Source organism: Hippopotamus amphibius, chromosome 8 (assembly GCF_030028045.1).
Source record: "Hippopotamus amphibius kiboko isolate mHipAmp2 chromosome 8, mHipAmp2.hap2, whole genome shotgun sequence".
Taxonomy (NCBI): Eukaryota; Metazoa; Chordata; class Mammalia; order Artiodactyla; family Hippopotamidae; genus Hippopotamus; species Hippopotamus amphibius.
In genome coordinates this window covers 130,315,221-130,328,654 of record NC_080193.1, presented here as the reverse complement: position 1 = coordinate 130,328,654, position 13,434 = coordinate 130,315,221, and the positions used below count along the sequence as shown (strand labels likewise).

Sequence of the window (13,434 nt, the reverse complement as noted above, 5' to 3'; positions counted from 1 at the left end):
TCACTTTCCCAGACGCTTTTGTCTGAAGAAATGTCTACGGAGTGAAATACAACTGATTTCAGAGGGAAAAAATGTAAGATACAGCATACAGAAAGTGGCCATGAATCTGAATCTGGGCACTCAGCTGTCTGCCTTCAGTCCAGCCATCTAGGACACTTTTCTTCAAAAAGAAAGAAAGAAAGAAATGCATATCTGGTAGATATAGGAAAAATAAGGCAGTATATGGAAGATGTTATCAATTAAGAGATTTAGTTCCAAATTTTCCTAGGAACATAAGGGGTACATTTTCACATATGTGACTGGATATGTTTTTTCCTTTTTCTCTCTCCATTCTCTTGTGGGTTTATCTTCTCACAACTAGGCAATGGGGTGATTTTCCCTGCTTTTGGACAAATGATAACAAAGGCTGTTCTTGTGTCACATGGTGTCCCAAGCTATTAGGTCAGCGTGCATCAGGGGACCCACAAAAATGTCTTGTCGTGGCAGGAGTGGTTGTGGGCCCTCCAAGCCCACCAGGGCTGCTGCCTTCTGCGTTTTTCAGGAGCCCTTAGAATTCTACTCTGGGCAGAATCAGACAGCAGCCTCTAGTCCTTTGTGTTGCTCCTGGAGGCCCCCTCACCATGGGCTTCTCAAGTGTCCCTGGCTCTCAAAGCACTTTGGGCCTTGGGTCTCAGCACCACCGTCTCAGCTCCCATTTACCTGTATCACTTGCCCGGCGACTCTGACGTTAACCTGGAGGAACTTTTGAAGGAGTGATAAACGTTGAGTAATTACAGCTGCCCCTGGTAGCACCATCAGGGTGGGTTCCTTTTGTCAGAGACGCTTACGTTTTTCGCCGCTTACACTCTTGCTCATGTTTTGCTAGAGGTGTGGCGTGTCCGGGCCTGGACTCCTCGGTGTCGCTGCTCCCTCTCCCTCTCCTTTCTCTGTCCTCACAGGCTGCCTGGGGGGGCGGGCTGCTCATGTCCCGGAAGCACCGCCATAAACTCAGCGGCATAGAAAGGTAAGAGCTGAGCACAGGGCCTCCTCCATTCAGGCCACGCAACGCGACGTGCCGCTGGGTCCCTAACGTCCCTGCCCTGATTCCCAACATCTTATTCAGTCTAAGCTCACTTTTGTTCAGCAGGCACTTATTGAGCACTTATTGTATGCCAAGCGCTGGGACATCAGAGATTATGGATTTCCCAGTCAAATGAGTTCTCGCCTCAATGAGTTCATGACTTAGAAAGACAAAAAAAGGGTACAAATAGTTACCACCCACATGATATGCTCAACAATAGATGTGATTGCAAGGTGCCCGAGTGGGAGAGGAGAGAGACTTACCAGTGTGGGGATTTGGAGGCTAAATGGGAGTTTGTCAAGGGCACAGAAAGAGGTGCTGATCTATTTCATTTTTCTTTCTCACTAAGCTTACATTTCCCATTAAGCTGAGAAAAGGACACTCAGCTTGCCTAACTTACTTGTCTCATAAACAAAGAGATATTTCATCTGCCAAGGCATGCTATTTTATTTTATTTTGTTTTAATTAAAAAACTTTATTTTTTAGGGTTTTAAGATCAGTGCAAAATTGAGTAGAAAGTACAGAGATTTCTCATACAGCCCCGGTCCCCATACAAGGGCATGCTATTTTAGACAGGGTAGTCGGAGGCCTTACTGCAGAGGTGGCGTTTCAGCAGGTACTGGGATGAAGGGAGACAGGAAGCGTGAATACAAGGAAGAATATTCCAGGCAGCGGAAAGGATAGATGCAAAGGCCCTGAGGTAGGACTGTTCTTGGCAAGTTGGAGGAAGGACCATCACAGAGGCCAGCGTGGCTGCAGCAAAGTGAAAGCAGTAAGAGCAGACTGAGGGTAGAGAGGTGGATGGGGAGCAGGCATCGGGGGAAACGCTCCAGTGCCTTGAGTGTTCGTTACCTCTCCTGTGCCTCTTCCCTTGCGTTTTGGTTTTGAAAGGCCAGTATCGAAGAGAGTGAGACTGACTCGTTGAAGCATAGTTATATGACCCTTACCTTGGAGAACAAGATCTTAAATGTAGATGAACCAGTCCAACTGCACTTTAGATTTCCTGGGAAATTTCCATTTTCCATCTTTGAGTCAAGGAACACTGGAAACATTTTGTACCAGACTTTTTCTCTTCTAACATTTTTAAAGTACATATATCTTCTGAAGGAAATTGAATCCACATCATGTCTTATTACTTTCCCTTTGTAGCACCAAAGAATCATTTGCTTCAGACCTTTAGGGCATTCAAAAAAACATTTAATTTAAGACATTTCATGAGATCTCTGTATGATTGTTTAATGATTCAGTGAATTATAGCAATGAGAAAATGGATTAAATTCACTACCTTCTAAATAAGGCTTGACACTGATGCTTTTTAATGAGATGAACATTTAGTCAACTTTTCTTAGAACTTTTCACAAGTCCCTTCCATAAAGGTTTTCTTTATTATGCACGTGGGGGAAGTATCAATATATCAAGGCTTTATTTCTTTTCCTTGAAATACAGTGTACACCTATAGTCACGTATACCCTAATTTAATTATTTTCCCTCTAACGGCCCTAAGCAAGATCAAGAGGTTAAAAATTCACAGCAGTAATTCAGCTCCAGGGAGAGCAAAGGCGGTATAATTCCAAGCCAATTGCTATGTCTGGGGAGAACATCCTTCACAGGTATTAATGCACAGAGCCCAGCTGTGAGCTAGGCCATTGGAAAGGAGTTATCCAAGTTTTAATCATCATACATTACACTTAGCTAGTGTGTCCTAGCTAGGGTGCTCCTTAACCATTTGATTGTGTCTGACAGAGTGATGCAGTTGCTAGGAGATCATGCTTGTTAAGCTATCATTGCATCCCAAACAGGCAAGATTATGTTTATTTAGCATTTAAACAACACTGCTAAGTAGTCAAAGTCTAGAATTGTCCAATTGATACTTGCTTTTATGTGTCAGTCTTCATACTATCTTATAAGCAGGTAGGTTAGCATCACCGGTCCAATTTATAAGTAAGAACAGGAAAGCAGAAAGAATCCGAGTATGTTGCCTAGAGGGAGGCAGTCTGGTGGAGAGGTTATAAACACTGGCTTGGCAGTTAGACTCCCTGAGCTTGAATCTTGGCTACAATACTTCCCAGCTGTGTGACTTTGGTGATGTATTGAACCCTTTTTGTGCCTTAGTCTCTCCATCTAAAATAGAGGTGATAATAGTCCCTATATGATAGGGTTTTTGTGAGAATTAAGCATTCCAGGGATGGTTATTAGCATTATATATTTACTAACTCATTTTACCCTTTATTCAGTTCCTTGAGGTAGATACTATTCTCCCCACTTTACAGAGAGGAAAACTGAGGCACAAAGGAGTTGTGTAACTTGCCCAAACTAGTAAATGTCAGAGCCAGGTTTCAGACTTGGGTAATCTGGCTCCAAAGCTTGAGTTCTTAACCATGACACCACACTGATAAAATGCCTGTAACGCTCTTAGAACAATAGGACACATAATAAATGCTCTTCATAAATGTTAGCTAGTATTACTAGCAGTTATTTAGAAGAAGCAGTCTGCCACTTAGAACTCTGAGACTGCCTGCCAAAATATTTGTTTACCACTTGATTAGTCAATTTAGGGGACTAGGTTTTGAAACTTGTATTGACTTGAGTTGCAGTGGGTGATGTTTTCCTCAAGAGGGCAGTTGCTTCTTGCTGACTCCTACACCTTCTCCTCAGAGTATATCACATGTTTCTTTCAGGGCCAACTCAGTCACCTGGAACCCTCACAAGATGATGGGCGTGCTGTTGCAGTGCTCCGCCATTCTGGTCAAGGAAAAGGTCTGTCCTGCCCTCAAAGATGAGCTGGGGGCCTGCACACATTTTAGAAGGCATGAGAGGAGAAAAGCAGGGGGTCTTTTTACAGTACTGGTTGAGGAAATCACAAGATTGACAGACCCCCTGGGCCCTTCTTCCTTGTTCAGCCTTCAGGGCCCCGCCACTGACAGAAACTACAAGGGCATTATTTCGTTCCACATTCCTTCATATTTGTTCAAACAAAAGTGAGAGTGTTGGGTGAGCTCCCAACTCTCACCTCGGTGAGGACAGAAAGTGGTCACTGGAACATACCGCAAGTTCTTAGCATGAATCTGTGGTCCCAAGAGCTGAAACAAATTACTCGAACCACAACTACAAATGTCAACTTAGGGCAACAAGAAATGTTGACCAGAAAGCTTCTGTAAATGAAAATAGTTGTGTAACTTGCCCAAACTAGCAAATGTCAGAGCCAGGTTTCAGACTTGGGTAATCTGGCTCCAAAGCTTGAGTTTTTAACCATGACACCACACTGATAAATGCTCTTAGAACAACAGGTAGCATATTCTCTTCTCAAGAATCTAATAATAGGACCCTGCCCTGGAGAGCACTGTTCCTCCAGTAAAGCTTTTGCCCATGGAGGCATCCCCAAAAGCTTGTCACCAACCTGCGGAGGCCAGTACCTGCACAAGCTCCTTACTCCACTCCTAAGCAGAGTGCCTGTTAACTTCATAAGAGGTCCTGCAAAGGATTGGAACACTTTTTCAGGGACACTTTGCAGGAGGAAAATTCTTCCACGCATGAGACTGTCCCATCCTCTACAGGAAGTTTATATCCCCGACCCCTGCCGACTGAAAGCCATAGCACTTCCAGTCTGTGAAATAACTCAAAACACCCAAACACATTTCCAGATGCTCCTTAGAGGGACAGTAGGGTGGGCCCTTGTTGTTGGCATCTGAGACAAAAATTGTTTTCCAATCCAAGTGACAGAGGAGAAGGGGCAAAGCTTTTTCCAAAGGTGGTTTTGGAGAAGGACATCAGAACAAGTACAAGGCCTCATGAGACATTAGAAGAAAGGTAGTATGTGACCCCAGGTCCAGCCTGCCCTGTTTCAAAACCATCCACACCTCCGCCCTGTGAATACAGATGCACACCTGTCTTGATTTCCATGACAGGGTATCCTCCAAGGATGCAACCAGATGTGTGCAGGGTACCTCTTCCAGCCAGACAAGCAGTATGATGTCTCCTACGACACTGGGGATAAGGCCATTCAGTGTGGCCGCCACGTGGACATCTTCAAGTTCTGGCTGATGTGGAAAGCAAAGGTACAAAGGAGGGCATTCAGGGAATAGAGCATAAATGTAATTTGCACAGGCTAGCTGGCAAAAGAGAAGCAAAGATATATCACACATAATTCATTATGTGCATAATCAATATTTAGATAATTGAGTTAACTATTTTCTCTGTTTGCGAATGAAATTACTTTATCCCTTATGTCAAATTCTCTCTCCTTCCATTCAGTCTCCTCAATTTGAATTAGCATGACATTTTCTTATAACTTTCTCTTATAAGCACTAAAAATTTTGCCAAGATAAGGACTTCCAAAGCTATCCTTAGGGATGCTGAAATTATTTAGTGCAGATGTAGAGAAAAAGATAAAATTACTGCATTATTCTGTGCAGAACCCTGAGTTTCTTTATGAGGACTTGGATCATGGGATATATATGACAGTTTTAAGTTCTATTTAAATAATGGCTTTCCCATTATGTGTACTTTTATACCCTCTTCTAGAAAATGCATATTTTATTCTAAGAAATCCTAGACTGAGGCATGCTATGTCTGCATTCATCATTCTTTAAGGTTGCATTTCTGTGTCTAGAAAAAAAAGCAAATTATTGAAATTTCCCCCAAATTGGGGGTGAGGGAGAGGAATTCCATGTGACTATTTATTTCAAAAGTATTTGTATGCAGTCAAATAAGGGCAATTTTGATTTCACAGCTTTATATAGCAACCATTGTTTTTATTTATCTACTGTAAATTAATTTTCACAAATTTCCACATTTAGGATTGGGTTGACTAACACCAAAACAAAAAGGGTTTCTAGCTAGACATCTAGCCCAGTGTTTTTTCCGTAGGGAGAATTTGATGGATTATTGGTTTTTTTTCTCAATAAGTCATTTTGTCTTAATATAGAAATTGTTGGAATTTGATTCCTACCACAAAGTAATCATAGGAATTTTAAGCATATAAATAGCCATAAATTGCAACAAGAGAAAGAGCCCTATTATTCAGACATGTAATAACCACATGGCCTGTCTCAGTAGTTTGTGCCTTGATTTTACCTAACAATAAGCGCTTGAACCGTCTGCTGCACGTTTGGCTCACAGTGTATTGGTTACCAAGGTGGGACCCTGGTGCAGGCTTCATTCCCCAGAGGAAAGTGGACTGGCCCAGGCCATGCTCAGCGGTGACTGCTGCTTTGCCAGTGTTGGACTCTGCCCAGGCACATTAGCAACTCACAAGCCTCACGCGTCTGTTCTCCCTGTTAACACCAACCCACTCAACAACCCACATGGCTGTTACTAATCAGCCACGCTGGCTTTGGAAACTCACGTCAACCAGTTTGTCAATAGTTGGAGCTACTGAAATCTCAGGGCACATCCTGAGACCAGTGCGTCCCCATCTGCCTGCCTGCCTGTCACCAAAAAGGGGTAATACCGTGTTATGTAGCCGGTAGCCTGCCTGGGAGTGAGGGGATGTGTTTGGCCAGGACTTCCTGTTGGGGAAGGTGGGTTCTAAAATAGTATTTCCCCAATTATCTGAGGTGTAGAACCAGTTGGGTTTTTTTTTCAACCCATCACAGACCAATACAATAAAGATGAATTGCTGGAAAGGTGAAATAAAAAGCCATACAAAGTATAAACATCGATTTTAAAAATGAGATTCAGTAGACATAAACTTACTCTGTCAAATGGCCATGAAGCTTTCTTACTGTTCATCTTAATTTCTGGACTGATCTTATCATGGACCGGTTACAGTTTGTGGGCTGGCCTCAGTCCATAGACGACAGTTTGGGTCGCAAACCAGAAATGGGCTTCGGATCCAGGCTGTGAATTACTAGCAAGAGGCTAAAAGCCCTATTGAGAATAACTGCCCAGAGACTAGAGTGCCTTCAAAGGAGATGAGGCACACTTTACTTTATCGCATGCAGAGCCGTGAGAAAGCCATATGTTTAATGAGATGGTTCTTGCTAACCATCTCCGAGAATGCTCTTACGTATATTTCGATAGACAAAGACAACATAGCCCTCAATGCCATCACAGGGAAGTTCAACCTCTCACAAGCATGACTTTTTTTTTTTAAAAACAGGGCACAGTGGGCTTTGAAAATCAGATCAACAAATGCTTGGAGCTGGCGGAATACCTCTATGCCAAAATTAAAAACAGAGAAGAATTTGAGATGGTTTTTGATGGTGAGGTAAGTTGTCATCTTGGACTAGATGTATAGCATTTCTGGAAACTCTATTGAGGGAAACTCCTGAAGCTGTGGTGTCCCACATTGCCAGAAGCTGCTTCTGAATTTTCATTCTCTGCAGTGTTCATTTAATTCCCTGTGTGTCCACGACTGTTTCTTCTGGTAACATTGGGATGACTTTTCCCCTTCACCTCTTGTAAAAAGATGTAGTTCTCAGCCAGCCCTTCGTAGACAAGAGGTCTTTCTGTGGCAGGTCTGAATCCTGTATCATTCTTGGGTCTTATGATGGTGCTGTAGCTCCATGCTAAAGTGTTCCGCCGTTCCAAGAAGCTTACAGGGTGGGTATATCCTTGTCTTCCAAGACTGGTTCTAAAGTGAATTTCTACTTTACAATAGATTCATTATGAAGAGAGCAAGATGCAGTTGTCTCTGCCTTGAGTTCAGATCCACATTGCACACAGTAAGGTACTTGTCATAGCAGTGTTGGCTGAGTGCCTGCTGTGTGCCGTGCCCCAGGCCAGGAGCTGGATTATAGCATAGTGACCAAAACAGGTACTGTCTTTGCCCTACTGAAGCTCACAGCTGAATAAAGTTGGAATAGGAGCCAGTGCTGAACAAAAGGAAATCCACTCATCATTCAGTGTAATGAAACACCACCTACATTCAATTCAGTCTATTTATCAGGCACCTAAACTACTAGGAACACACTGGAGAGTCACCAAATGAGCAGAAGAGAGCCCTGGGCAGTTCAAATTGATCATACAGTGCTCGTGCATTTCACCTCTGGGGCCCCTCTCTCATCATTTACACTATTTTAATCATTCTACTAGCAGATTAAAACAAATGTGATGTCTCTAGACTGAGAGAGGCAGGCACAGTGATGGCAGACAGCAGCTAGAGAGGAAACTGAAAAACTATAGCAAGAATACAGAAGGACTCAAAAAGCATGAGAGTCTTTAGGGCAGGAACACTAAACAGTTCTAGGCATCTCAATAAGCCCTGTCTTTCGGTTTAGAACCAGTACTGATGTTCACTATGATAATCCTGAGTCGTCAAGAGAAGGTTGAGTATCAATAGGATAAACTCAAAGTATTAAGTTCCAATAAAATTAACTGTGTTTTGAGCATCTTCTAGAAATGAGGCACTACAAAATGGGAAGACGGTAATACCCTTTTTTAAAACGACCCAAATGTAATTTTTTTTTAACATTTCAGCGTTGAATGGTGGGTAATTTTAGTCATCTAGAAAATGGGTTACGAGAAACAGCTCTCTTGCCAGATAGATGGAATTGATCAGGGTTTGTTCGCCTAAGTACAGAAGTAATATGAAGCCTTTAAAAAAAGGCTTTTCTTTTCTTTTCTTTTTTTTTCTATCTGAGAGACTTCCACCAAGGGCCCTTAGAGGTTTGGGGACAGCTTTCTCTCAAGTTCTCATATTTTTCTGTTTTGTTTGTGTGCATGCTTGTTTGTGAAAATCTCCGCAGCCTGAGCATACGAACGTCTGTTTCTGGTATATTCCACAAAGCCTCAGGGGCATTCCAGATAGCCCTGAGCGACGGGAAAAACTGCACAAGGTATGGAATCTCTCATCTAATCCTCTGCAGTTCCTCTGGCTGGTCAGAGCATCCTCACTCTAACATGTCTTTCTAACAGAAAAGAAACAAAAGCTAAAGGCTTGGGGTGGTAGGGAGACATCTTGTTATAGTCTTCTTGGGTCTAAATTGTCCTCTTGCTGTGGTTCAGATCAGTGGGAAGCTCTGAGGGATGCACCCCTGCCTCAGGTTGGTATTCGTCATTGCAGGGGTCATATGCAGGGCAGTTGTTGAATAATATACATGTTCCTAGGAACTTTCATATTAAACTATGTCTGTTAAAATATCTTTTACTAAGTTCAAGTCTACTCTAATGCTGATTCATTCTAGTTGTTGGTTTCTATATGTAGTTTTATATTACTTATGGTTGTTTGTACTGCATTTAATTTATATAATATTTCATTCATCTAACCATTCAATAAATATTTGTCGAGCAGAGGCCATGTGCCGACAGTATCCTAGGTGCTGGGTTATACAGAAGCCTTCATTTGTGTTGTTGCCCATGTGAATTTTTCATTTTTGTTTTTGATTTTGACTTTATTATCATTGTCCTATGTCTGACTTTCAAAATTCAGTTGCGTGGTACCTTATGTAGGAATGTGTGATTGTGTAGACTTAAATCGCCGATAGAGACCATCATCAAAAAGCCTACAAATAATAAATGCTGGAGAGGGTGTGGAGAAAAGGGAACCTTCCTGCAGTGTTTGTGGGAATGTAAATTGGTGCAGCCACTATGGAGAACAGTATGGAGATTGCTTAAAAAAACCAAAAATAAGGTTACTATATGATCCAGCATTCCCACTTCTGAGCATACATCCAGAGAAAACTCTAATTTGAAAAGATACATTCACCCCAATGTTCATAACAGCAGTATTTACAATAGCCAAGACATGGAGGCAACCTGAAGGAGGCAATCTATCTATAGAGAGATAAATAGATAAAGAAGATGTGGTGTATATATACAATGGAATATTATTTAGCCATAAAAAAGAATGAAATAATACCATTTGCAGTGACATGGATGAACCTAGAGATTATCATACTAAGTGAAGTCAGTCAGACAGAGAAAGACAAATATCATATGGAATGTGAAAGTGGAATCTAAAAAAAATGACATAAATAAACTTACAAAACAGAAACAGACTTCATAGACATAGAAAACAAATTTATGGTTACCAAGGGAGAAAGGAGGCGGGGGTGGGATTAATTAGGAGTTTGGGATTAGCAGATACAAACTACTGTATATAAAATAGAGAAACAACAAGGTCTTACTGTATAGCACAGGGAACTACATTCAATACCCTCTAATAACCTACAGTGGAAAAGAATCTGAACAAGAATATATATGTGTGTGTATAACTGAATCACTTTGCTATCCACCTGAAATTACCACAACGTTGTAAATCAACTACACGTCAGTTTAAAAAATTAGTCATTAGATATTAGCCACTGAAGAAACTTGTACAAGTAGTAAAAAGCAAATTGCTCTTTTTTCCAACGAAGAAGTGGGTTGCATTGTGAGAAAGAGCGTGGTATTAGTATCAGTCTTGAGTTTTCTTTTGTGTTTTCCCTCACAAGGTGGCCCCGAAAATCAAAGCCCTGATGATGGAGTCTGGCACGACCATGGTTGGCTACCAGCCTCAGGGGGACAAGGCCAACTTCTTCCGGATGGTCATCTCCAACCCAGCCGCTACCCAGTCCGATATCGACTTCCTCGTTGAGGAGATAGAGAGGCTGGGCCAGGATCTGTAATTGCTGTCCATAGAACATGGACGTCCTTTCCCCTCTGGCACTCTAGAACAACCTCTATATGTTGCTGAAACACATAGGCCATTTCATTGAGGGAAAACATAATATCCTGAAGAATACTGTTAAAACCTTACTTAAGCTTGTTAGAGTTAGTAGGAAATAATGTCCTTTTTCAAAAGTTGCACATTAGGAGCACAGAATATATGTACATTTATATATACCTCTCTCTATAAATATATGTATAGTGAGCGTGGCTTAGTAATAGAGCACAGCATGTCTCCCACTCCAAGAGAATTCACTTTGCCTTCAGCAGTTACTGAGGGGCCAAACATGCTGCAAACCAGCTTGCCCAACAACCCCAGGAAAGATGTTTTTCAAAGTACCGTGTGCCGGGGACCAAGGGAAATGCTGTCGGCAGGAGTTGACTTCATTGTCGGTATTTCTCCCACCTGAAGTGATGATGGATGAGAAAAAGTGCCACTGGGTGACAAGAGTCCCACCCTCCCTATTAGGATCCTGTTAGGGGAAAACAATAGCAGAGTCATAGTTTCAGTTGTGCTATTGCTGTAATTTTAGAGATTAAAATGTAGATTGTGTATATTTCTGTTGTCTGACCTGGGGCGAAGGGGAAGAACACATGTAATGATTTTAATGACTGCTTAACTGTAGGTAAAAGAAATATTTGCTTATTTATATTCAGAGATTTACCATGTTAAAGAGACGTCTTGTATTTTCTTCCCATTTTTAATGTATCTTATTTATATATTAATGCAGTAAGTTCTGAAACTGTTTATGGTATTTTCGTGCACTTGTGAGCCAAAGAGAAAAGATTAAAATTAGTGAGACTTGTATTTTTATTAGAGTGCCCTTAAAATAATGATTTAAGTATAAGTTTACTGTCTGTAAGAGAATTCTGATATTGTACATAACGTCGTATATATGGAAATCCCGTTACTTACATAGCATCTGCTCTTCTATTACCCTCTCTGTCTGGCTGTATGTCTGGTGTTCTCTACGCTTTTCTAGTAACTGTTGGATAATAACTAGATCTCCTGTAATTTTGTAGTAGTTCATGACCAATCTCTGTGACTTGCTTAGCACAAACCTAAGGCAATGTTTCCGAAGACCTTCTGAAGATCTCAGATAAACTGACCAGGCTCACAACTGTTTTTGAAGAAAGGAAATTCACACTGTGCGTTTTAGAGTATGCAAGAAGAATATAAATAAATAAAAATGTTCTCCATGGAGAATCTGAACAAAATTTTCCTTCAGTATGTGTTTCATGCAGAAAGAGAGGTTTCTAGTTATAGTTACTAAGATCACCACAGCCCATTCACTCCCCACTAAGCTGACTTTCAGTGATGTTCAGTACCTTAATGAAGTTGGGAATCAACCCACGGTCTTAGGTTCCCAAGCCCCTTACCTAAAAATCAGTGGGATTCTAATTAAGTGAAATTTGCAGTTCACACCTGGAAAAAGAGGAGCCATTCCTGCGTTTCATTTTCCTACCCGCATCTTGGAGTTTTATTCATGGTTATTCAACAAATGCTTTCTTCCCCTGCAGCAGGCGCTGTTCGAGCACTAGGGTTGCCGAGGTGTGCATGGCAGACGAGTTTTCCTTCTCGTGGGGATCTTTCATCACTTGGTGTCTGTGGTGTCTGAATACCTCTAAGAGTACAGAATTGTGCCTTCCTGCTGCTTATGCTTGTGCAGTGGGCCCAGTTCACTTGCTCAGGAAATATATTTTGGTGATAGATTATTATGAAATAGGGTACATTTTCTACGATATTCTGTTAAACTATGAGAATACTATCTCACTCATTTGGAATACAAGGCGTTCCCTGTTTGACACTCGTAGGGATTAAATGAGTCATTTGTAATTAACATACTGATTGCACAAGCAACCATTGTATTAAACAAACTGGACTCCGTAAGGAGGTGGTCATAAAGTCACTTTATTCTTTCTCTTACTGTTCCTTCAGATACCCTCTGCGGGCTGATTCTTTCCACGCCTCTGTTTGCATTCAGGTCCATCCTATAGCTTTCCTGGCCTCTCAGTCACAAGAACAGTCCCATTTTAGCAACTCAACGTCCAGCTCAATGTAATAAGCAAGACCTTAAATTTGTATACAATATAGAGTTCCTCCTCTTCCTCCCTCTGGTACTGTTTCCGGCTTCAATCCAGTGGCAGGGGTGGGGGGAGGGGTGTGAGGTTGGAGGTGGGATAAAGTCAGCTTCTTTTTTTACTCTTTCAGCTCATTTCTACTCCCTAGCTACTGTATTTTCCCATCTAGCTTCAGGTCTAGGGGAAGAAGGAGTCAAATTAACAAAGGCACAATTTTTGGTAACTGTTAAATTGGCATCTGGCATAAGGGCCCCTGGTCCGAGATTTTTTTCTCATGGGACAATATTTTGAGGGAATGGTTTATTTTTTTATGAAGATATAATTAAAGTACAGTGTTCTGTGAGTCTTGATAAACTCATTCAGTCATGTAACCACCACAATACCTAGAACAGTTCCATCACATCAGTAACTCCCCCATATTCTTTGTGTATAGCACCTTCCTCAATCCCTGGTTCTTGGCAACCTCTGACTTGTCTGTTTCTAGAGTTTTGCTTTTCCCATTTTGTAAATAGAATCACATAATATGTAACTTTTTGAGTCTGGCTTCTTTCACTTAACACAGTGCATTTGGAATTCATCCATGTTGTGTGTATCATTTGTTCATTCCTTTTCTTACTGTATAGTATTCCATTGATATGAATGTTAGTTTTATTTATCCATTCCCTTATAGAAGAAAATTTGGGTTGTTTGCAGTTTGGGGCAGT

General features: G+C 41.4%; 1 protein-coding gene across 2 annotated transcripts in view; it reads left to right on the top strand.

The window, feature by feature from the left end:
- The window catches only part of GAD1 (glutamate decarboxylase 1), a 40,054-nt gene extending 28,191 nt beyond the window's left edge, over nucleotides 1-11,863 (top strand). Inside the window, exons 12-17 of one of the 2 annotated variants that reach the window (XM_057745336.1) lie at nucleotides 939-1,003; nucleotides 3,739-3,817; nucleotides 4,966-5,115; nucleotides 7,161-7,268; nucleotides 8,749-8,838; nucleotides 10,435-11,863. In XM_057745336.1, coding sequence (XP_057601319.1) covers nucleotides 939-1,003; nucleotides 3,739-3,817; nucleotides 4,966-5,115; nucleotides 7,161-7,268; nucleotides 8,749-8,838; nucleotides 10,435-10,608 — 666 coding nt within the window. In that variant the 3' untranslated portion in view covers nucleotides 10,609-11,863. The remainder of the gene's footprint in view (nucleotides 1-938; nucleotides 1,004-3,738; nucleotides 3,818-4,965; nucleotides 5,116-7,160; nucleotides 7,269-8,748; nucleotides 8,839-10,434) is intronic. The other variant, XM_057745338.1, reaches the window with a different exon arrangement.
- The last annotated feature ends 1,571 nt before the right edge of the window (nucleotides 11,864-13,434 follow it).